Below are 26,258 nucleotides of genomic sequence, written 5' to 3'. Positions count from 1 at the left end.
AGGGCACTAGCAGTTGGTGGAATTAGGAATGATTTCATATAGGAGTTGGTGCTTGGGCTGTATCTCTATGAGGGGGAGATGAGGTGGTCTGGGGGATCACCAGTGCAAAGACAGAGATGAAAGACAGTCGTGATTGAGGAACAAGAAAAGCTAAGAAGAATATGCATTTTATTCTAAAACAATAGAAAATCACTGGAATTAATAATGACTTTGCTTTGCTTTCCTCATAATGACTCAGTGAAATAGATGGGGGGCAAAAATGTTGCTATCTCTCATATAAATGTGTAGTTTGAAAAGGTAGAAGGATTTTTAATAGACAAACAATTTTAGTATTATTATAAAAATAGTTTTGACCTCAAGGATCTCTTAAAGGGGTTTCAGGTGTCTGCAGAGCATACTTTGAGAATTGCTCACTGAGTCTTTAAGTGCTCATCCATCTATAAATCCTGTGATTCTAAGAACTAGAGAAGTGGCCCCTCAGCAAACCAGGATATAGAGAGAATTACTACAAACACTGCCCCACCCTTCTAATCCTGTATCTGGAAAGCCTCTAAGAATGGGTAAGGGGATCTGCAGTTGGCAGTAGTTCAGTCCCAGAGGGGAAATAGAACCCAGAACTGATTCTTCCTACAGAATGCTTCATGTTCCTATTTCTAGACCCAGCCCCGTCAGCCTCTATTTCCTCTTTCCGCCTCCCTTCCCCTTCCCTTTCCTTTTTCCCTTCCCTTTCCCCTTCCCCTTTCCCTTCCTCTTCCCCTTCCCCTCCTCCTCCTCCTCTTCTCTCTCTCCTTTTCCTTCCCTTCCCCTTCCCTTTTTCCTTCCCTCTCTACTCAGAAAAGACAGAGAGTTCAATTGCATCTCTGGATAGATTATTCCTTGATAGGGTAAAATATTTTAGTTTCTTCTGTAATGATTAACAGGTAGAGGGTGACAAAGGAGCAAGGTTTTGTTATAAGTGAATGGGAGTGAGAGAGTAAGAGACAATGTTCGATTAGATCCCTGGTGGATGCAATCAGATCCCCCATTAATATCTAATTACTTTTTCCAGAAATGGCCCATCATCTCTGGATTCTTTTTTGAAGCTACTACTTTCATAGGGATAGTTGTGATCAGGCTATTATGCTACCACAGAAATCTCTAATATAATTTTCTTTTAGAAATCATTATGGTTCTTTGAAAAGAATTGTAAAGTGACTTCATTCAAAAAAGCCACTCTAGCCACAAGAACTCAGAAAAACTTTTAAGTAACCGTGGTAATATTAAATTCCGAAACCATACCAAGAAGTTAAAAACAAAACATTCCTTCTAAGAGAAATACTTTCAAGATTATCTGCCCATATTCTGGATATAGTTAAGTGTTTTTTTTGTTTTGTTTTGTTTTGTTTTAATAAAATTTTTTTTTGTCAAACAATGAAATAAATAAGCAGTGGTAGCCCAAGCTTAGAATCCCTACCAACTGAGGAGGCTGAAAGCCAGGGGGTCTCTTGAATTTAAGAAGCCCTAGCTAGCTACAATGGGCTTAATTACCTGGTGTTAACATTGTTTCTGATCTTAATGTGGTGAGCTTCCAGGAATGGAAGCCCACTGGATTGCCTAAGAAGGGCCAAGTCTTATCAGACCAGGAACTAAACAAGGTAAAGCTTTTTTGATGATTAGAATGGGAGCAGATTTGATACTTCCAACTTGGGTGAGAGAGGGACCAGGAAAGAAAGAAGGAAGGAAGGAAAGAAAGAAGGAAGGGAGGGAGGAAGATTAAATATCGTTGGATTATACTTTTTGGATGGAAAAAATTTAAAAACATAATAGATGGTTTGCTAAAAAAAAAAGGAAGAAAAATAAAAGTGTGCTACATATTAAAGTTCAGAAATGGAACATCTCAAATGTACAACAGCCCTATATAGTTGAATTGATGAAATCCTGATGTGATAATCAAATTACCCTTTAAATTGTTCCATTTCGATGTATGACTTTAACACCCTATATCTATTAAAAGATTCCTATGAGAGAAGACTGTGCTAAAGAATATGAAAATTTAGCCAATTGCTGCCCATAGTCTGTTGGTCTCATTTATGACAGGGTCCCAGGGAGTGGCAGGCAGATTCATAGGCTCATAGAACTTGGAATCAGGAGGACTTTAAACATCATCCAGTCCAATTCAATCTAATTCAACAAACATTTATTAAAAACCTATTATGTGTCAGGCACTTTACACTAAGTAATGGAGATACAATTAATAAAAAGAAAGACAGTTCTTGCCCTCAAGGAACTTACAATCTAATGAGGGGAGACAACACAGGAAAGGAGGCAGGAAAGTGGTTGAGGACCCCAGAAGATATTTTTCCAGAGCTAAAGCCCAACAAGCAAGCTGTGCCCTGTGCTTGGTAAAACAACAATCCTTTGTACTCTCCCTCTGAATGAGGTGATGGTCCCTAAACTTGGACAAGTACCAATAGACCCAGATAGGAAGCCCTGCTATGAATGGATTTTTACCCCAGACAACTTTTCCTCATTGTTGCTGGCTTCACTAACTATACTGTTTGCCTCTTTGTCTAGCCACAAATACCTTAATCAATGGTCAGCCATACTAAATCAGGTTCCCCCATAAGGAGTGGGGTCCCTGCACTCATTTCACTTCTTGCTTGCAAGTAGTTTCCCTCACTTTGAAATTAAACTTCTGTCTGTGGCCTGCTCTGGCTCTGGCCATCCACAGGGGAGAGGCCAGTTTGGTCCACTTGATAGGAGATACCCAATTCATTTATTTTATAGAAGAAGAAATTGAAAGGCAGAGGAGGAAAATGTATTAAAGGATCAGAAATGTAGAGCTCAAAGATGTCTTAGAGGTCACTGAATCCATCCTCATTTTACAGATGAAGTCACTGGGGCTTTAGGAAAGTTAAGTGATATTCCCATGGTTTCAGAGTTAGTGACTAGCAGGATTGAGATTTTAACCCAAGTCCTTCAAGTTTAGTGTTCTTGTCACTCTATGACTCAGCCTCCTTTTAAAGGCCAAGTGAGCCAAACACAGTCATCACGCTATGAGAATAATTATAACAATTTTTTTCCTTTAGAATTGTCTTTTAATGCCTCATTGTGGCACGGAAGTAACTGAGGGCCCCTAATAACCATGTCCAAAGACCATAAGCTCTGGCAGGTCCTTTGGAGCTGGAGCGCCTTCAAGTCTGGGCTTGATAACAGCTTGTGAGCCTGTCACCCCAGGACTAGCTCTGCTCTGTGGGGAGAGGCTCATCACCTAAGGGGTGGCCACTAGGGCATCCATTTTTCCTCCTACAGGAATTTATTTATCTGCATCAGCAAAGGGAGTACCTATATCCATGTGAAATTTGCATTTCTATAGTATTCAAAGTTAACATATAGAGAGGGGAGTCACCACCAACCATAAAGATCATGCAAATTGAGTTTACTAATAAGACAAAATTCTGCTTTAGCCAAAGGTTTCTTTTAGATCCTTTACAGAGACTGGCAGTTTTTCTAGAAAATGAGCAATCCTAAACCTACAGAGAGGGGCTTTGGTCCTGACTTAAGGGGAGTGGAGAATGATGGGGAGGCATTTAATCATAAATTACTCCAGAAATCAAGGTGAAGTTAGGAGAATCTTGGATGGGTAGATGCCACAGAATATTCAGTAAAAATAATAGCTATTATTTATATAATCTCTAAGATTTGCAAAGGTTTTTATAAATATTCTCTCATTTGATCTTCACAATAACTCTGGGAGGTAGGTTCTATTATTATCCCAATTTTATAGATGAGGAAATTGAGGCTGAAGGAAGTTAAGTGAAATACCTAGAATCACACAGCTAGTGAGCATCTAAGCAGGATTTGAACTCAGGTCTCACTGACTCCAACTATAGCTCTCTATCCACTGTATTGAGTCTTTAACCTAAGCCCACCCTTCCTAGCTCAATATCTCCCTCTTCTTCCATGGGTTAAAAATCAAAGATAGTCTTAGGAAAGTGGAGGAGTCAGGCAGAATCAGAGCAGTTTGTCCTGCTGAAATGAGGAACACCTGAGAGGGAGGCTATTTCCATTTCCATCTTTAGAAGATGGATCCATCTGGGATTGCTTGGGCAGAAATCCACAGCTCCAACACTGAGAACCCTTGGCAACCGCAATAAGTCTGGGTAATCGATATATTGTAGCTAGTGTCTTTAATGATGAAAACTCAAAAAGAGATACCCAGTTCCCTCTGTCACATCCATCAGCTTTCATTTTTCTCATTCTTTCCCAGATGGTTTTTAGCCTTTACCTTAAGTCATTTGCCTCAGAAATCTGATATTCCATGGCTCAAGTCTTTGATCAATGTCCCCAGGAGTTTGAGGACATCATAGAGGAAGGGGGTAGCCAGCACCTGAACTCATTACTTTTTTTTTTTTTTTTTTTTTGAGGACATAGGTCAGTAAGGCTGGATGGGACCTTAGAAGGTGGTATAGTTTCTGGTCAAAAGACCAGAGTTTGAGTGGAAGGCTGTTATGAGCCTCAGTTTTATTATAAAATGAGGTATTTGGAGTAGGTAGCTATTGAAATACTTTCTTGTCCCTAGATCTAAAGTCTTCTGCTCTTAAGAATATAAAATGTCAGTGCTGGAGGGATTATGGAATATAATCACATAATAATAATAATAAACATTTATATAGCACCTACTATGTGCTAGACATTAGGTGCTAAGCTCTTTACAATTATTATTTCATTTTTATCCTCACAACAATCCTGAGAGGTAGGTCCTATTATTGTTCCCCACTCCTCAGATAAGGAAATTGAGGCAGATCTCAATGTTGGAGAGACTTTGAGATCACCTTGTACAACCTAATGGAAAAACTACTTGCTGATTTCAAAGTGATTTATAATCTAGATGTCCTGACTTCAAGACCAGGGGTACTTCCAAATGAATGAAAAAAGCATTTACTAAGCTCCTGTTTATATGATAAGCAGTATCCCATTAATTTTTTCTCTCAACTGAAGACTAAACTGAGAAATGGGCCTAAAGAGTTTAAGATTAGGCTGTAATGTCTGATTTGACAAGGATGCCCTTCCCAGGTAAATATTACCAGGTCATACCCTTCCTTACATGGGCACCCACATATTCCTGGACATTCACAAGCTGAATGTAATGAGATTCCAGGCTCTATTTCTTTCTCTCCCCCTCTTCCTCCCATGGCTCATGACTAAAAGAGTTTGCCTGGGGAAAAAAAGTGAGTGACCAGCTTTGCATCATCTCTGACTTTTTAATGAAAAAGCAACCATCCTGCTTAAAAATTTGGGGCGATCAAATGACATCACAAATAGCTTAACCAGACAGTGAGTTATTGATTGCTTGCCCTTATCTGATAAAGAAAGCTCTGTAAGCAAGGAAGCTAGCCAGTGAGTCCAGAGCTGCAGGGAAACACCTTCTCCATCACTTCCATGAGTCCTTGCAGACAGAGGAAGCAGAAGTAGGGATGGAGCTTGGGCAGGTGCTCCAGGTGGACAGGTGGACAGATTGGGGTTTCTGAGTCTGGGCTAAGCTTGGCGTTCACTAGGCCTTCCTCACTCCTCTTTCTGGTAGGTGGGCCCTTGGGAGCATTGTGAAGATCCCTTCTCTAACCCCTCTATCCCTCATAGCCAGGGAAGATAATTCAATACATGTATAGAAGCAGGAGACCTGGATCATGGCCCCCATTCTCATCTTGGACCAGTTATCATGATTCTCAGTTTCTTCTGTGAAATGAGGGAGTTGAAATTGGTCAGGGGTTTTTAATCTTTTTTGTTAAAGGGTCATAAAGGGCTTTCTCCATACGAACTTTTAAAGTTAGTTTGTTTTTTTTTTAAAGGAATTTTGCTAACCCCTATTTTGTTGCTGAGAAAATTCAGCTATAGGAAATTATTTGCCATTGGCAGAATAGTAAAGAATCTCCTTCTCAGAAGAAAGTTTTAAAGTGCAAATAATAAAATACATAAGTTACAAAAGAAACTAATTATACCGAAATATGGTGCATTGTTTTAAAATACAAATAAAATTGAAATAGAAAATGCTTTAATGCGACAAGTTCACCTCCCCTAAGTTGAGTTCCCCTAAAAGGGGCAGCTAAGTGGATGGATAAAGCACTAGCCCTGGAGCCAGGAGGGCTGAGTTCAAATCCACCCTCAGATTCTTGCCAGCTTATCTAACTCTGAACGAGTCACTTAACCCAGATTGCCTCAGTTAAAGAAAAAAGGACCCCTAATAGACGGTCTTGCTTATCTTTAACATTTTCTACTCCCTTAATGCTTCTAATTCTAATTCTGTGCTCTGAGTTCACCTCCAATCCTACTTTTAGTTTCCCAAGTTCTCTTCCAGTTTTGACATTTTGCATCCATAAGGAACATCCAGACCCTGCTTGAACACTCCCAGTGATGGCAAATTCACTCTTTTCTGAGATAGCCCTTTCTAAGCTTGAACAACTCTGTTTGTTAGGATTCCCTATAGCCTCTCACAATCCCCCCAGATCTATAAGGGCTACTTTCATGCCCCACTGAGTCTTTCTTCTCTCTAAGTGCCAAAAAAAAAAAAAAAAGAAAAAAATGTTAATAATAAATACCTTTCATATTTGTATAGCATTTTATGCTGAGCATTTTCAGACATGTTATAATAATAAAAACTAAAACAGGCTTACAAAACACTTTCCCCACCAAAAAAAAAACAAAAAACAACCCAACCTGTGAAGTAGAAAGTGAAAATATTATTATTCTCATTTTACAGATGAAGAAACTGAGATTCTGAGGGAAGTTCAACATCCTACATGGTTAATTAACTCTGAGGCAAGACTCAAATCTAGCTCTCCTGCCTCCAGGCCCAGGACATTTTTCTATTATAACATGCCCCTTTTAAATACCCAAATTACTCCTTATAGCATCCCTGTAGGCTTTGGCAACATTTATTATTATGCCCATTATATAGATGACAAAGCTGAGATCCAGAGAAACGGAATAATTTGCCCACAAATGGTCATATAATCCGGAGTGCTTTTCTCAGTTATTATCTTATCTCTCCTTGGATAAAAACAATCAGAGAAGCAGGGACAAGAATCTTTCCATCAGCTGCTTAAGAGCTAGGGATCAATGCCCCAGTTTGGCCAGTGGCTATTCTATCCAAGGTAACTTCCCCTGCCCCCTGCCTTGAGCATGAAAGCCCTGTCAATTGTCCTGTTTCTGTTCCTATCACCCATTGCCTCTAATGTCCTTCGAAGCATAGTTCTGGGAAGGCATCAATAATTCAGGGGCTGCAGTGATAGATGCTGCCTAGCTCTGGAAAGCCAGGCCTCCCAGAAACCTCTTGGGGGGAATTCACCACACCCCCCCTTCCCCAGCAGTGATCTCAGCCTGCTGGCGAGGGACTTTTGGTTGGCTCAGGAAAACTAATCTCTGTGGGAGCTGAGCATCTGTAAAGGGAGATTAGGGAGACCTTTTGCTTCCAGGCAATTCTTGACAATTTTCACTAGTAGAAAGAAAAGCAAGATAGAGCATGACAATCTGACAATTTTGATTTTTTTTTAGAGTAAAGAAAATAACATTCATGAAACATTTAATAAGTATACAGAAGAGCAGAAGAATATTCAGAAGGGGATAAAGATGGATAAAGCTTCTTGGTTACTAAAGCCATATTAAATTTAATAGGGCATAGTGACTGAACTTGTGATTTCATTGATATAAAGAACTACCAGAAGAGAAAACTCCTTTTAAGAAAGCAGGTCATCCCATTTTCCAGCTGATAAATGGTCAAAGGATATGAACAGTTTTCAGATGAAGAAATTAAAACCATTTCTAGTCATATAAAAAGGTGTTATAAATCAGTATTGATCAGAGAAATGCAAATTAAGACAACTCTGAGGTACCACTACACACCTCTCAGATTGGCTAAGATGACAGAAAAGATAATGATGAACAATGGATGGGAAGTGGGAAAACTGGGACACTGATACATTGCTGGTGGAGTTGTGAAGTGATCTGACCATTCTGGAGAGCAATTTGCAACTATGTTCTAAGGGTTATCAAACTGTGCATACTTTTTGACCCAGCAATGTTTCTACTGGGCTTATATCCCAAAGAGGTCTTAAAGGAGGGAAAGGGACCTGAATGAGCAAAAATGTTTGTGGCAGCCCTGTTTGTAGTAGCAAGAAACTAGAACTGACTGGATGCCCATCAAATGGGAAATAGCTGAATAAATTATGGTATATTAATGTTATGGAATATTATTGTTCTATAAGAAATGATCAGTAGGATGATTTCAGAGAGGCCTGGAGAGACCTCTATGAACTGATACTAAGTGAAGTGAGCGAGACCAGGAGATCATTATTCACAGCAACAGGAAGATTATATGATGATCAATTCTGATGGATGTGGCTCTTCTCAATAATGAGATGATTCAGGCCAGTTCCAATGGTCTTGTGATGAAGAGAGCCATCTATACCTGGAGAGAGAACCGTGGGAACTGAGTGTGGATCACAATATAGTATTTTCACTCTTTTTGCTGTTCTTTGCATTTTTTTTCTTTTTTTCCCCTTTTTTGATCTGATTTTTCTTGTGCAGCATGATAATTGTATAAATATGTATGCATATATTGGATTTAACATGTATTTTTCCTATGTTTAACATATATTGGATTACTTGCTATCTGGGGGAGGGGAAGAAAATTGGAATATAAGATTAATATTGAAAAATTATCCATGCATATCTTTTGAAAATTAAAAAGCATTAATTAAAAAAAAAGAAAGCACTGCTACTTAGTCTCAGAGAATGGACTAGAATACTGAGACAATGAGTTTATGTTACATAGTATATGTTCGAAATGGGACATGAAGTCAGTGTTCCAGCCTCCAAAGCTCATGGAACCTGTCACTTCTTACAACACAGAAACAGTCTATTACAATCATATACCACAACTTCTGAAGCCATTCTCCAATTGATGGGCATCTCCTTCATTTTCAATTCTTTGCCACTACAATATAAATATAAATATAAATATTTTAGGACATACAAACTCTTCCTTTTTCCCATGTCACTTTGGGAACAGATGTAATAGTGGTATGGCTAGGTCAAAGGATATACAGAGTTTTATAATTTTTTGGGCAAAATTACAAATTACTCTCCAAAATGGTTGTAAAGCATTTTCCAATTTCACCAACAATGTATTAATGTTCTGATTTTTCCACAGTCCCTCCAGCATTTGTCATTTTTCCTTTCTCTCATTTTAGCCAATCTGATAAGTGTGAGATGGTATCTCAGAATTATTTTAACTTGCATTTCTCTAATCAGTAACGATTTAGAGAACTTTTTTTCCTTATGACTATCTATAACTTTGATTTTTTCCTCCAAAAACTGCCTATTCATATGTTTTGACCATTTATCAATAGGGGAACAGCTCATATTCTCATAAATTTGACTCAGTTCTCTATGTATTTGAGATATGAGGCCTTTTTCTGGGAAATTGATGATAAAATTCTTTTCTCTCCATCCTGAACTTTCTACTTTCCTTTTAACCGTGGCTACCTTGGTTTTATTTGCACAAAACCTTTTTTAAATTGGTATAATTAAAATTATCCACTTTACATCCCATAATATTCTGTAACTCTTCTTTATTCATGAATTATTCCCATCCATAAATCTGATAAGTAATATGTTCCATGCTTCTCTAATTTATTTATGCTACTTCCCCTTATCTATCTTATCTATGATACCTTCCCTTATCTAGAAGATCATGTATTCTTTGGGATCCTGTCTTGGTAAATGGTGTAACATAGTGGTCTGTATCTAGTTTCTTCCAGACTGCTTTCCAGTTTTCCCAACAATTCTTAACAAATAATGAGTTTTTATCCCAAAAGCTTATATCTTTGTGTTTATTATTTATGTATACCTACTCTATTCCACTGATTGACCATTCTATTTCTTAGCAGTAGCAGATAGTTTTGATTATTACTATCTTATAATGTAATTATTAGACCTTCTTTCTTTACAATTTTTCATTAATTCTTTTTATATTCTTGACCATTTGTTCTCCCAAATTAATTTTATTATTTTTTCTAGTTCAGTAAACACTTTTTGATAGTTTAATTGGGGTGACACCAAATAAGTACTTTAACTTAGGTAGAATTGTCGTTTTTACTATATTGGCTTAGCCAAATCATAAACAATTAATATTTCTCCAGTTATTTAAATCTAATTTTATTTCAACAAAAAAAGGTGTTTTATAATTATGTTCATGTTATCCTAGGATTTCTCAGCAGGCATATGTCAAGGTACTTTATATTGTTTATTGTTATTTTAAATGAAATATCTTTTAATATTTCTTTTTGCAAGGTTTTGTTAATAACATAGAAATGCTGATAATTTATGTAGGTTTATTTTATAGACTGCTACTTTGCTACTTAATTTTTTTTTATTAGAAGTTTATTAGGAGTATGCCATCATATTATCTGCAAAAAGTGATCGTTTTATTTCCTCATTACCTATTTTGATTCCTTCCAATTCTTTTTCTTTTCTTATTGCTATTGCTAGCATTTCTAGTTCAATATTGAATAATGGTGGTGATAATGGACATCCTTGCTTCATTTCTGATCTTATTGGAAAGGTTTCTAGCTTATCCCCATCCAGATAATGCTTGCTGATAGTTTTAGGTAGACACTTCTTATTATTTTAAGGAAAAATCCATTTCTACCTCTGCTTTCAAGTGTTTTTAAAAGTAATGAGTGTTTCATTTTGTCGATAGCTTTTTCTGCATGTATTGATATAATCACATAATTTTTTTTTCAATTTTGTTATTGATATAATCAATTCTGTAAATAGTTTTCCTTATATTGAACCACTCTTACATTCCTGGTATAAATTCTACTTGGTCATAATGTATCATCTTTATGATATATTGCTGTATTTTATTTAGCTAATATTTTATTTGAATTTATGTTCATTAGTGAAATTGGTTTATAATTTTCTCTGTCTTTGCTCTTTCTGGTTTGTGTATCAACACTATACTTGTTTCATAAGAAGAGTTTTGTAGGATTCCTTCATTGTTTATTATTCCAAATAATTTATTTAATATTGGAATTAATTGATCTTGAAAAGTTTACAAGCAAATCCATCTGGTTCTGATGCTTTCTGCTTAGGAAGCTCATTTATAGCCCATTCAATTTCTTTTTGTGAACATGTTTCTTTTTGTTTAGATATTCTATTTTTATTTCTGTTAACCTAGGCAGTTTATATTTTTGTAAGTATTCTTCCATTTCACTTACATTATTAATTTTATTGGCATATAATTGGCATAATAACTGCTTTAATTTCACCTCCATTGGTGGTATATTCACCATTTTAATTTTTGATGCTAGTTATTTGGTTTTCTTCTCTTTTAAAAATCATATTAACTTAATAGTTTATCTATTTTATTATTTTCCCCCAAAAAACCAACTTCTAGTTGTATTTATTTTTCTTATATTCAATTTTATTTATCTTTTAATTTTCAGGATTTCTAATTGGCTATTAAAATGGAGATTTAAAATTTGTCCTTTTTTTAGTTTTTAAAATTGTATACCCAATTCATTGATCTTTCTCTATTAATTTGATGTAAACAATTTGTTCTTTGACTCACTCATTCTTTAAGATTAAGTTATATAATAGATTTGCAGTTTCATATGCAATCATCCTTTTAATTTTAACTATGTTATGGAACAGTTTGTTTTATTCATAAATTTAAAATAATATAAAATAAAATTTAAAACTTCCTTATGACATTTTAAACTAAAATAATTATATAGTTTCAATTAATTTTTATTCTGTATTTCCATCAACTTTTGGTAAATATAATTTTTGCTGCATTATGATCAGAAAAGGATGAATTTAGTCTTTCTGCTTTTTTGCAATTAATTATAAGGTTTATATTCCCCAACATATAGTAAATTTTTGCAAAGGTGCCATGTATCATTGAGAAAAAGATTTCTTTCTTTCTATTCCTATTTAGTTCTCTCAAGATGGCTATAATATCTAGCTTATCTGAGATACTGTTCAACTCTTTGACTTGTTGCCTACTTATTTTTTGGTTAGGTTCATCTACTTTAGAGAGGGGAAAGTTGAAGTGTCTCATAATTATGATTTTGCTATCTATTTCCATCTGTTGTTCATATACCTATTCCTTAACAAATTTAGATGCTATAGCATTTGGTGTATATATGATTAGGATTAATATTTACTTTATTATCTTGGATAACTTTTAAAATAATGTAGTTTCCCTGCTTATCTCTTTTAACTAATCCATTTCCGTTTTAAATGTGTTTAAGTTAAGTTTTCTTCTTTATTTTTACTCTGTGTGTGTCTCTTATTTTTAAATGTATTTCATGTAAACAACATATTGTCAGGATCTGGTTTTTGATATATTTTGCTATGTATTTCTGTTTTATGGGTGAATTCATTCCATTCACATTCAAAGTTATTATTACTAGTTGTACATTTCCCTCCATCTTATTCCCTCCCCCCATTGTTCATTCTTATTCTAGCTGTCTCTTTGTCTCTCCTACTGTTTCTCAGAACTTCTGAGCACTGTCTTCCTTATCTGCACACCTTCCTGTCACTCCCTTATCCATTTCTCTGTAAATTAATACTATCATACCCCAACTAGACAGATATCTTAGTGTTTCTTCCACCCAATTCTGTTGAGAATAAAATCTCCATGTTGTTCCCTCCCCCATCACCCTCCTTTTTGCTGTAAAAACCTCTTCTATTTATGCCTCTTTGTATAAGATAATTTACTTTATTTTGCTTCTCTACCTAATTTTACTTTTTAAGATTATCTTATCATAATCAACTCAAACCCAAGCCCTTTATCTGTGTATATACTTTCTATTAAACAACCACAATAATGATAATATTCTTAAGAATTGCAGGTATTATTTTCTCATACAAGACAGAAACAGTTAAGACTTATTAAGGGATTTAATTTTTCATGTTTACTTTCTTATGTTTCTCATGACTCTTGTATTTGAAAGTCAATTTTTTTTTTATTCAGTTCTGGTCTTTTCCTCAAGAGTGTCTGAAAGTTCTTTAGTTCAGTAAATATCTATTTTTTTCCTTCAGGATTACACTCAGCTTTGCTGGGTCACTTATTCTGGGTCAGCTGTAAACTAGCAAACATAGGTTCCTTTGCTCTTTAGAATATCTTATAGTGCATGCCCTTTAGTCTCTTAATATAGGAGCTGCTAAATCCTGTTATCCTGACTGTAGCTCCACAATATTTAAATTGTTTCTTTCTAACTACTTCTAATATTTTCTCCTTGACCTGGGAGCTTTGAAACAATTATAATGTCCCTGTGATACCTCTTTCATGTGATGATCATTGGATTTTTTTTTCATTTCCATTTACCCTCTTATTCTAAATCATCAGGGCAATTTTCCTTGATAATTTCTTATAATATAAACTGTAGGGGTTTTTTGTTTTTTTTTTGGATAATGACTTTCAGGTAGTCCAATAATTCTTACATTATCTCTCCTCAAGTGTTCTTTAGGTTAGCTGTTTTTCCAGTAATATATTTCATGTTCTCTTCTATTTTTCCTTTCTTCTGATTTTGCTTTGTTTTGCAAGCTTCCCCTTGCCCAATTTTAATTTTTAAGGGCCTATTTTCAGGGAGTTTTTGGACCTCTTTTTTCTAATTAGTTGACTTTTTTCATAATTTTTTTGCATCACTCTTGTTTTTTTTCCCCAATTTTTCCTCTACCTCTCTGATTTCTAAAGTTCTTTTGAAACTGTTCCAAAAATTCTTTTGGAGTTTGTGACCATTTTACAATTTTCTTTGAAGCTTTATAAGTAGTTGTTATGAATTCATTGTTTTCTTCTGAGTTTGAACCCTGATCTCTCTGTTACCATAACATTTATCATGATTAGTTTCTTTCTTATTTATTCATATTTTAATAGTCTATTTCTTGATTATTAATTTTGTTATGGTCAGGTTCTGCTTCTGGGCTGTAAGGGACAATATCTCATGCTTTTTTTTTTTTTAACTGTTGTCTTCAGAGCTCTATTTATGGTGAGAGATGTGAGTCTTTGACTTTTTGGTTCTTCCAATGTGATCCAAGGCCCAGTATGGTCACTGTTCTTCTCAATTATGCCTTGGTTTGTGACCCCAAGTTTGGGTTTGACCCCAAGTACTCCTCTCCATCCCTGAGCCATGACCAGCCTTTATTTTCACACCCCACCACTGCCATGGCAAAAGCTCTCAACTACTGCTGTTCTGGAAATAAACCATAGTTTTCTTGTGTCCAGGAAGTGTCAGTTCACTTCTCTGCCCTGGAATCCAAATCAAGACCGACACTCTCCTGCAAAGTGATCACAATTGTTCTCTCCATTCCACTCTTCTGCAACCTTACTCCCTGGTCTGTGCTCACTTCTCCTTGCCAGTAGTCACACTCTGGGATTGTGTCTGGTCAATGGCCCTGAACCTTACATTCAATGCTAGTAGAAATGATGAGCTTTCCCCTGATGAGCTACTGACCCAGGGGCTGAAAGTTCCCAAAGCTGCAGCTGCCTTTGACACAACTGCCTCCAAGGCTTATTGTTTGCCAACACTGTGGTATCTGCACTTAACCCCAAAATACCAGCTCTATAGGTCAGGTCTTTCCTAATGTCCTCCTAAATTGTCTTAGCCTGGACAACTGCTTTACCCTGATTTTTTTATTATTTCTGCCACTCTAAAATTCAACTTGAGGCATTATTTTAGGTCATTTGGAGAGCCAGGTCATTTCCTGCCTTAATTTACTATTCTTTCATAATCTGCCTCCTTTAGGTTTCAATTAAATTTAAATGTTAGGTGCTTCCTTTTTACAAATTTTTGAAAAAAAAATTTTTTTTACTCTTTGGGGGGAATCTTACTAACCCCTACTTTGCTGCTGAGAAAACTCAGATATAGAAAATAATTTGCCCTGCTTCAAAGAGTAGACTCTGTTTTTTCCAAACTTTATATCTTCCTAGCAACTAGTGCAATGCTTGACACAATTCTAAATACTTTAAGAAGGGTTTGTTCTTGGGGTAAAAGATGTGAAGCCTGCTTTGCATTCCAAATCTAGGACTTGTTTTCATTATACAAAGAATAATCTAGATGCATCTTGATTTGACTCAGTTACCTCATTTGTAAAACGAGAATAATAATAATAATGTTCTTGACCTCAGTGGACTATTAATATATGATATCAGTATAGATATCAAGACATCAAAATAGTTACTATTATTATTGAGAGTGGTATATAATTAGATTTTCTTTGCTGGGTGGGATGGGGGTGGATTATCTTTTCTAGGGCAATGCTGGTCCTGCTGCCTTCTGGCTTCTGTTGTTCCTCCTGAAGACCCCTACTGCTCTTGCTGCTGTCATTGGGGAAATAGAAAGCACCCTCCAGAAGGAAGGGCAGTTGCTGACTGAGATGCCCAGTATTCCTCAAGAAGTCCTGGATAGCATGCCTATTTTTGGTGAGTGATCCTTAATTTTTTTAACTCTTAGTTTGGGCTCCCAATCCCAGTGTGTAGGCTTGAGAAATAATAGCTTTAAGGAAAAGCCAGTCCTAACACCTAGCAAAGCAGGTGAAGTTTGTTCTTGTCTACTTGAGTATCATGGAGAAGATGGACCCCAGAAAGAGCATCAATTCTTAAAGCCCTAGCCCAGCTTCTTTTCCTTTTTCCTCACTAGGGAAATAGGGAGGAAGCAAAATTTTAGACTTTTCCATGGGCTTGGCTCCCCATCTGCCAAGTATCCTGTACTTTCACTCTGTGATCTCTTTGTTCCCCTTGGAACTTTGTTACCTATATTCTGAGTCTGATTTATGAATGTGTGGCTTGTGAGGCTTGTTTCTTCCTTTGAGCAATCAAGGTACTTAGGTTCAAGTTCTATACCTTTAGCATTTCTTTGGAGCAAAATTTTGCTCCTTTGAATCTAAGTTTCTGCATCTGTGAGATGGGTATAGAAATGTTTGCTCTACTTATCTCACAGATTTATTTTGCTATTTTTTCCATTTATATCACTGTAGTCATTATGTATATTATTTGTTATATAACAGTTAATGTTCAATTAGTAAGCATTTATTAAGCACCTAATATATTCCAGTCATTGTATGTGAGATTGATGTGAGAGTAGTGTTTTATAGACTCTAATATGTTACAGAAATGGAAGCTGTTATTATCATGATATTTATTTTATTGCTACCACAAGGGCAGAGTGATTGATATTGGTCACCGACACCTCTTCTTTTGCAGGTTCACTCAAGAAGTCACTAGATGATAAGGTCACTTGGTGAGCATAGAATCAAAGTAAAGGAAGTTGGACATTCTTAAGGAGCATTTCCCTACAACTGGGGCAGCTTAGTTCATTGCTTTTCCCTACTGTATTAAAGTTTCTATCTAATTAGGGATAGGGATGAGAGTGGTAATAGAATAAACATTTATTGCCATATACCTGGAGCTGTGATAAGTTCTATTAAGATATTATCTCAGTTGATATAGACTGGACCTGACATTTTACTAATATAGGCAATTCCCAGATAAGATTGCTCCTTCTCCCAGGTCAGGATAGTGCCTTGTCTGCTACTGATAGTGTAGAGAGTAGCCTGGAATAGTGTGACATTAAGTAAATTGCCAGGCTTCTTGCTCTTTATCCACCAGGCTATAGCACCTCTCTATCAATAATGATAATAGTTAAGAAGAGGGAAGGAGGGAGAAAATTTGGACTCAGTTTTTTTAGAATGGATGTTAAAAGTTTTTGTTTACATGTAATTGAGAAAAAAAATTGAATTAAAAAAAACCATCTTAACTTCCTGTTTTTCTTCAAGGTTTACAGGAGATAGGGCAAGTATTGTTATCTCTATTTTGCAAGTGAAGGATCTAAAGTTCAGAAAAGTGATATAGTTAACTTAGAGTCATACAGCTAATAAATATCAGATTTAAGATTTGAACCTAGGAATCCTAATATCTGATTCAGAAAACCCTGTACCCCAGGAAGCACTGATACTTTTACGGTCACTGGGAGAAATAATTTGAGACTCTTGAACCTAAAACTATTTAGATATTTCCTACTCAGCCTAAGGGACAGCTAGGTGATACAGTAGATAGCGCACTGTGCTTTAAATCAGGAATATTTTCCTGAGTTCAAATCTGGCTACAGTCATTTCTGAGCAAGTCACTTAACCCTGTTTACCTCAATTTCCTCATGTGTAAAATGATCTGGAAAAGGAAAAGGCAAGCCACCTCAATATCTTTATCAAGAAAACCTACCTCAAGAAAACCACAAATGGTGGATGATAAAGTCAAAAATGATTTTAACGACTGAACAACATTCAGCCTAAATCCCAATGCGGCCCTCCTGTGCCACCCAGGCTGCTGCTGTCTCATCTTTCTTATCCTGCTCCTTGCAGATAGTGTATTGAGTGAGAGCCTGAGACTGACAGCTGCTCCCTTCATCACCCGAGAGGTATTGGTGGACCTGGTGCTGCCCCTGGCAGATGGACGAGAGTACAGTCTGCGGCAGGGTGACCGGCTCCTTCTCTTCCCCTTCCTTAGCCCTCAGAGGGACGCAGAAATCTACGAAGACCCAGAGGTAACACACAGAGATCCCAATGTTTAGATTCAGAAGATCTGGTTTTGAACCTTTGATTCCATTATTTTCCAGCTATGTGACCTTGTCAAGTCACTTCAATTTTTCTCAGCCTCAGTCTATTCATTTGTAAAATTAAGGTAAAATGGAGACCATCTACATTACTTGACAAGGTCATTCATTCATCTTTGTATAATACTTAATTATTTTTAATTTTTAACAATATTTTATTTTTTCCAATTACATGTAAAGATAGTTTTCAACATTCATTTTTATAAGATTTTTAAGTTCAAAATCTTTTTCCTTGTCTTTTTTTTGCTCTCTCCTCCCCAAGAAAGCAAGCAATCTTATATAAGCTATACATATACAATCATGCTAAACATATTATCTTAGAATAAGAAATAAAAGAAAGCAAAAGAATAATCAAAACAAAGTGAAAAAACCATGAGAAATAAAAAACAAAACAACATTTTTTAAAAGGTGAAAAGAGTGTGCTTTAATCTTCATTCAGACTCCATGGTTCTTTCTCCAAGTGTGGATAGCATTTTCCATCACAAGTCTTTTGGATATTAGTCTTAGATTATTGTATTGCTGAGAAAAGCTAAGTGTATCATAGTTTTTTATCACACAATGTTGCTATTATATGCAGTATTCTCCCGATTCTGCTCACTTCATTCAGCATCAGTTCATGGAAATCTTTCCAGGTTTTTCTGAAATTCACCTGCTTATCATTTCTTATAGCACAATAGTATTCCATTACATTCAGCATAATACTTCAAAAGGCCTTTTTTCCCTCAGAACTGCAGTCCCATTTTACAGATACAGCAAACATGAAGTTACTTATCCAAGATCACACAATTAGTAAACATTAAAATGGAAGTTTAAACCCAGATCTGATTCCAATAAAGTTGTTATTCTTTCTACCCTATCATAATTGCTCTCAATAAGATATGAAACATTTTGTAACCATAAAGTACAATACAAGCTAAAATTGTTGTTTTCAATTAACGATCTCTAAAAACAACTTGGGAAGACAACACTTATCAGTCAAAGTCTGATTTCCTAGGACACACTGATTTCCATTTGCCTCTGACCTGCTCACTTGTTCATTTGTCCATCTAACAAGCACTTACTGCAGATAGAGTGGAAAGAGGTTGGAACAATTAGGAGGCTATTGCAGTGTTCTGGGCAAGAAGTAGTAAAAGCACTTCTGTTTTCTCTGTTGGGATCTCAGGGTTCTCCCTTCTTCTCCCCCCCACTGTTTTGTTCCCAGCTTTGCTTCCTGCTTCTCCCTTTTTGGAGGCTAATGTGCTACTCAGCCTGAGTCCCAGGGTCCTGCTGTAATAGCTGTGCCTTTGCTCACTCAGGAAGTCCCAGTGCACCTGGTGCTGCCTCTGGCAGATGAACAGCAGTAGCAGCCCAGGTGAGTCAGTGCTGGGTCTGGCATCTGGCTGCGTGCTTTTACTAGCCTGGGGTGCTAGGTGGCACCATAGTGCACTGGGTCTGAAGTGAGACTCGTCTTCATGAGTTCAATTCTGGTCTCAGACTCTTACTTGCTGTGTGACTCTGGGCAAGCCGGTTAATAATTCTGTTTGCCTCTTCTGCAAAATGAGCTGGAAAAGCAAATGACAGACCACTCTTGTATCTTTACCCATAAAACCTGAAGAGTTGGATGCAACAGAAACAACACATAGCTATGTAAAATCCTGGAAAAGTCACCTAACTTCTGTTCACTTTCAACTGTAAAATGGGGATGTTAAGGGCACCAACCTCACAAGATTGTGGTGAAGATCCAGGGAGATAATACTTGCAAAGTGCATGACACAGGGCCTGGCACATAGTAAGCATGCAATAAATCTTCTTGTCTTCCCTTCCTCTTCCTTTCAAGGCATCTCATTGACTTTCTAGCAGGTTACGAGAGTCAATTCCAAGTAATAATATACCATTTTGTGAGATTCATTTGACATGGCCAGAGCCCAAAACAGATATCCATGTATACTCATGCAAAAAAAATATTACATGTGCGTATGAGTTCCCAAATATATATACACACATGCAACATACAGATGTATGTATCAAGTGGCAGTTTGGTATAAATTATTTTTAAGGCACTGAATTTGGGGCCAGAAGACTTGAATATGTGCCCTGACTTTATCATTTATTAGCTATGTGATCTCAAAGAAAACAATTTACTTCTCTGGGGTTCAATTTCCTTCTCTTTAGGATAAATGTTGGAGTAGATGTTATATCAGGTATGATGATCCACAATAGTGATAGTTAGTTCTAGTCCTAAAATAAACGTCCATAAATATGTGCATACATACATACCTACAAATACATAGGATCATAGATCTAGTCATCTAGACTCATTTTACAGTGGAAGAAATTGAGATCCAGAGGGGTTAAATGATTGTATAAAGTCTTACTGATATTAAATGTACTTACAGATACTAAATGCACTTACCAACTAAATGTACTTAAAAAGTATTAAATGACCTACAAGTACTAAATGTTAGAAAAGGGTTTCAAATCTACTTCCTCTTTAAAGCCAGCACCCTTTCCACTATACCATACTTAAAGACAAATCAAAAAAATGTTTTTTAAGCCAGGTGTTATGCTAAGAACACAAAAAGGGGCAAAAAACAGACTCTGCTCACAAGAAGCTCACAGTCTAATGAATATTAGTTAAATAGATTGATAGATATGAAAACTCAGCCAGGTTTTCACAGCCTATAAAAAGAAGAGAATTGAGACCACATCCCAAGGATTTGAGGCATCTTGGGAACTGAACATTTTAAATTCTTGTGGCCTCCTTTACCACTTTCCCAGAGATAACAGAAAATGGACTTACTGTATTTCAGGAATTCAAGTACAACCGATTCCTGAACCAGGATGGAAGTGAGAAACAAGATTTCTACAAGGCTGGAAAGAGGCTCAAGAACTACAGCCTGCCTTGGGGAGCTGGGACTAACATGTGTCTGGGAAGGAGTCATGCAATCAGCAGCATAAAACAGTAAGTATAACAAAGAATCCTCTTCTGGGCCTCAGGGCTCACTGATCTATGATCAGTTTTGTTGGCCACTGGCTATTCCTCTCAGGACTTGTCTAGGGGACATTTCTCATGCACCAGTGATTTTTTGCCTTTTTAATACTATACCTCTTAACTCTTAAACTATACTTGAAGCCTCTGTGCCCCTAAGTTTTCAAGCCCCTGAGTTGGCTGATTTCATTGTATTCAGAGGCTCAGTGAACCTATAAGATTCAGAAATGGCAGCTACCTCCAGACCCTTTACAGAAGAGGAAGATGAGACCCATAGGATTTAATACTTCAGTTAATTTCTTCTTTCCCTGACCAAGGAAAGAAAATAGTATCAAATTCTTGGTTACAAGCATTCTTTCTCTTGAAATTACCTTGTATACATTTCCTACTCAGTTATATGCATACATGTTGTATTCTCAGTAAAACTGTAAGCTCCCTGAAGGCAGGAACCAGTTCATTTTTGGTTTTATGTCCCTTGCACTCAGCAAAGAAAAACTCGATCTAATAAGCCCTTAATATTTGTTGAATTGAAAACAGGTACAGAATATATTTCTACCACCTCAGAAAAGTCAGAATTTATCTTAACAAATAAATGATTTCTTCCTCTACCATGTTTGTAAAGAATGCTGCTTTCATTACAATGGGCAGAATTTCTCCAATCTAAAAAACCCCAACAGGGCCCAGATAACCTCCCTTTTGAACAAAGGATCAAGCTGAGGTCCAGAAAAGGGACATAACATGCCTAAAATCATTTAGGTTAGAGCAGAGCCAGATTGGAATTTAGACCTCTGGGTTCTCTTTCCTTTGACCTGATGTGCCAGGGTTGGATGGATATTTGGGAGCTTCTACCCTCTTTCCTCACTAAAAATGACTTGGCAGGAGTAATTATTCATCTGAAACTTTATTGGCTAAGACACTGGACAGACTGTTCAGCCTTCCCTGGGGCAGCTACTTTTGTACATTTTGAATGTTTTAACTCAGGTTAATTTATTGCCATGTTTAAACTATTGCAAAGTATGAACTCAGGGACACCTCAAATCTAATAAGCCCTGATTCCTGGTTCCATGTACTTCAGCACCAGATTTCTGAGCCATACAGGCTGGTTGGAAAATAAGGTTGCAGACTTTCAACTTGGTACATCCTATGTGCTTAATCTTCTCTTTGGTACAGGAGTGGACACAGTAGAACAAGACATAATCTCCACCCCTAAAAGTATGGAGCTTGCCTAAAGTCACATAGGAAGAAAGTGACAGAGGAAATTTGAATCTCTGACTCTAACCCTGTACTCTTGCAATTGCAAGTAGGGAGAATAACATCTCCCATTTTTGTAAAACCTTGAGGCTCTTTAGGAACCTCAGGTGAGAAAACTGAGATTTGGATTTGCTCAGTCATACAGTAAGAAACTGGGGCAGCTAGAAGGTGCGATAATGCACAGAGTACTTGGCCTGGAATCAGGAGGACTGATCTTTGTGAGTTCAAATCCAACTTTACTATGTGATCCTGGACAAGTCACTTCATCTAGCTTGCCTCAATTTCCTCATTTGTAAAATGAACTGGAGAAGGAAATGGCAAACCATTCTAATATTTTTTCCCAAGAAAACCCCAAATGGGGTCATGTAGAATCAGACAAAATTGAAAACAACTGAAGAACAAGAAGAATCAAATCTGAGATTTGAATGTGAGTCTCCTGACTCTAGGTCTGTGTATTGTATGGGTTATGTGTCTCCACAAAATGATACAAGCTAGAAGGGGCCTTCTAACTCAAGCACTTCATTTTATAGGAGAGCAAACCAAGAAGGGGTAGGGCACATAGAATGACATATCATTGGGTAAGAACCTGGTGAATGACATGGACCAGAAGAGAGGAGGTGGAGGAGAGAATGTAATGAACTGGCTTCCCTTTTTTTCCCTCTTTTGTTAGTTTTCCTGCCTTCTTCCTTTCTGTTCTTTTGTCTCCTTCCTTCTACATGCCCCAAGGCCAATATAGTGAATGAGAAAGGGAAAATGACTTCTACACTCCCTTACAACTCAGATTCCATTAAATCCTTTGGTTCTATGATAATAATTAAAATGTACATTTGTATTATATACTTAAGGTTTATTTATTCCAACCCTATGAGAGAGGTTGATCATTCTCATTTTCCATATGAGGAAGTTGAAGCTCAGCGACATTAAGTGATTTACCCATCCATGATCACACAGCTAGTAATTGTTCAAGCCTTTCTAATTCTATTCTTCTTTACTTCAAACCCTAGGATAATCCAGCTGTTTAAACAGTCAAATTAATCAACAAGGTTTTTACTAAGATCTACTACATGCCAGGCATTATACTAGGCACTGGGGTTACAAAGATAAAAGCAAAAACTCCCTGTCACTAGAGACCTTAGTTTATTATCATCTCTCTCTCTCTCTCTCTCTCTCTCTCTCTCTCTCTCTCTCTCTCGCAAGTGATTATTATATTTCCCATTGACTTCCCACTAGTGGAACAATGAAAACAAAACCAAAAATGTGAAACTCTTTCATGCATAGGCTTCAAATACTAAAATTCAGTTAGCAAATCCTTTCCTTGTACCCATTTCCTCAACTTCTTTATCTGATCTACACACAGCACACTCAAGGAGGCTACTAGATGGCACCCTGGATGAAACTCTAGGCTTGGAGTCGGGAAGAAACCTGAATTCAAATATGGCCAGGGTCTTATTTGTTGTGTGACCCAGGGGCAGATCACTTAACTAGAGACTTTAATTTAACTGGGTACCTACATGCAACATGTACCACCTTCACAAAAGCACTGTGAAGTAGGTGATAAGGATAATTGTGTCTGTTTCACGAACACCAGGAGCTGCCAGTTGTGCCATTCATTATCCATCTCTCCACAGGTTTGTTATTGTTTTGTTGATGCAGTTTGACCTGAAATTGAAAAATCCAGAGGAAAAGATCCCCAGCTTTGACACCAGCAGATATGGGTTTGGACTGATGCAGCCAGAGCATGATATCACCATTTGCTATAGACCTAAGTCCAGGGGAACGGCAAGCTCCACAGAACTCCCCTTCCCAGCACCTGGTGGAACTACAGAAACTTAAAAAATGAATGATAAGGACAGATTCATTTGAACTGTCATCTCACTTCTCTCTTCGTAGATGAAAGGTTTGGCTTTTCTCTGCCCAACTTCTTCCTTTCTTCCACCAACAACCTTCCTATTGGAAGAAAGATTATATTCTGATGTTTTGAAATTCAGCTGCTCTTCAAGGACAGGGCACAGAATGATTCCTCTTGTGGTTCATAAGTTTTGCTGAATCATATATCAGTTTCCTGGGAATGCCTTCTTAAAATCAATACAGAGGACTGTGAGCTTCTTTCTTTCATTTTCTGTCTGCTGCTAGCATTCCCTTCTATAGAGGCAGAAGATGGAGTTCAGTCATCCAGAAAAACCTCCAGAAACTTATAAGAACTGATGCGTAATGAAGTGAACAGAACCAAGAGAATATTGTACACAGTAATAGCAATATTGTTTGATGAAGAATTTTAAATGACTTAGCTATTCTCAGCAGTACAATGATCTAAGACAATCACAAAGGACTAATGATGAAGCATACTGTCTGCCTCCAGAGAAAGAACTGATATTGACTGAATACAGGCTGAAGCATGCTATTTTTTGCTTTCTTTGATTTTTTTCTTTTATTTGAGTCTTCTTGTGCAAAATAACTAATATAGAAATATTTTACATAATTATACATCTGTAGCCTATATCTGATTGCTTACCATTTTGGGGGGGAGTAGAAAGGGAGGGAAGAAGGGATAGAATTTGAATTAAAAATTTTAAATAAAAATGTTTAAAAAATAAAAGAAATGTTTAGACATTTGTGCCACTATTTGCAATATATTCACTCTCCATTCTCACTTCCAGTGTATATACTTCTTCACAACCCCTAACCAACATAAACACTCTCATTCATGGAAATTCTTTTTTTATTATTAAAAGCTTTTTATTTTCAAAATATATGCATGGATAATTTTTTAACACTAACCCTTACAAAACCTTGTGTTGCAAATTTCCCCTTCTACCTCCTCCCCTAGATGGCAAGTAATCCAATATATGTCAAACATGTTAAAATATATGTTAAATCTAATATATGTATACATATTTAACAATTATCGTGCTGCACAAGAAAAGTCAGATCAAAAAAGGAAAAAATGAGGAAGAAAACAAAATGCAAGCAAACAACAACAATAACAAAAAGAGTGAAAATGCTATGTGGTCCACATTCAGTTCCCACAGTGCTCTCTCTGGGTGTAGATGGCTCTCTTCACCATGGAAACTCTTAAGTTTATTCTAATCCAATTCTAGCTTTCTATCCATTTTCCTTTTTTAAAAAATTGACTGTTAATTGATATATTTTTTTACTTTGTCTAGAATTCCTCCACATTCCTCCCCCTTCTAGAGAGCCATTCCTTATAACAAAGAATTTTTTAAGAGAAAAAAAAAGGAAAAAATTAAATAAAACCAACTACTATGTTGAAAATATCTGAAATTATGTGCAATGTTCCACAGCTCTGGACTTCTTCTCTTAAAAGAAGAGGGAGGGAGTATTTTCTCATTTCTCCACTTTGAGGCCATGCTTGTTCCTTGTAATTTTGTAACATTCATTTTGGATTGTTTCTTGATTCTTGTTATTTCCATCATATTGTTTGTCATGTATATTATTTCTTGGGGATCCTTATTTCACTTTGCATCAATTCCTGTAAGTCCATTTTTTTTAATACTGTGGTCCTACTTTTATTATATCCAATATTTTCCAGCTATGTCAGGACCAGTACCAATTCTGGTCCTGAGGCTATCTTCTGAATAGGCTTGTGGAATAATTGACATCTCCAGATAGCCAGTTGCCTCAGCACCCTTAAGGGCACAGTTTTTCATTCTTTGCTGGCAACCTTATATTCTGGCACATTCATCAGCCTACAAGCCTGTGGCTCCCTGTCACCTCCTGACTGCTACTAATTCATTCATATTCCTATAGCATCATAAAGTAGTCACTTTTTCTCTCTTTCCAAGCAGAGATGGAAAAGGGAGAAAAGCCTCAACACAAGATAATATTACCTCTCTCGGGAAAAAAGAATAATTCACCTTGACATTAAGTTCACATATGACAATTCCTTTCATCATAAAGGACAATGATCCTTGAAGGTCCAAGTGTTCCTAGTAGAACTGACAGGAGATGAATAAGTGACTTGACAAATTAGAGATTCAGGCAAGCAAGAAGAAAAAGGAATGGGTGAAAGAGGAGTGTGTATGGTTGAGAATTACATTATTATTGTAGATAATGCATTTGCTGGCTTGGATGGAGGGGCTAGATGAACTAGCATCAATTCATTAGCATTTATTAAGTGCTTACTGAGTGCCATACTGCTCCATGCTAGAGATATACATGAGAGCAAAAGCAAATTTTAAAAAAAGACAGGTTCTACTTTCAAGGAGTTTACATTCTAAAGGGGAAAGAAAACATGTAAAAGAGACCTGAGGTGGGGGGTGAAATTGGGAGGGAAATGATGAATAGGAGGTTGGCTTCTTCCTCAAAATGGAGATTCTGGAGGAACACATCAATGGAAGAACGGGCAGAGGGATGTTCTAGAGTTA

The 26,258-nt window shown here is 36.7% G+C and overlaps 1 protein-coding gene across 1 annotated transcript in view; it reads left to right on the top strand.

Moving 5' to 3' along the window:
* Positions 1–23,932, top strand: part of PTGIS (prostaglandin I2 synthase) — a 51,308-nt gene extending 27,376 nt beyond the window's left edge. The window contains exons 7-10 of the mRNA XM_003757707.4: positions 15,301–15,469; positions 17,404–17,585; positions 20,444–20,595; positions 23,502–23,932. Coding sequence (XP_003757755.1) covers positions 15,301–15,469; positions 17,404–17,585; positions 20,444–20,595; positions 23,502–23,706 — 708 coding nt within the window. The 3' untranslated portion in view covers positions 23,707–23,932. The remainder of the gene's footprint in view (positions 1–15,300; positions 15,470–17,403; positions 17,586–20,443; positions 20,596–23,501) is intronic.
* Positions 23,933–26,258: the final 2,326 nt, after the last annotated feature.

This window comes from Sarcophilus harrisii, chromosome 2 (genome assembly GCF_902635505.1).
Source record: "Sarcophilus harrisii chromosome 2, mSarHar1.11, whole genome shotgun sequence".
Classification (NCBI taxonomy): domain Eukaryota; kingdom Metazoa; phylum Chordata; class Mammalia; order Dasyuromorphia; family Dasyuridae; genus Sarcophilus; species Sarcophilus harrisii.
Note: the sequence above shows the minus strand (reverse complement) of the source record. Positions and strands in the feature narration are given on the sequence as shown.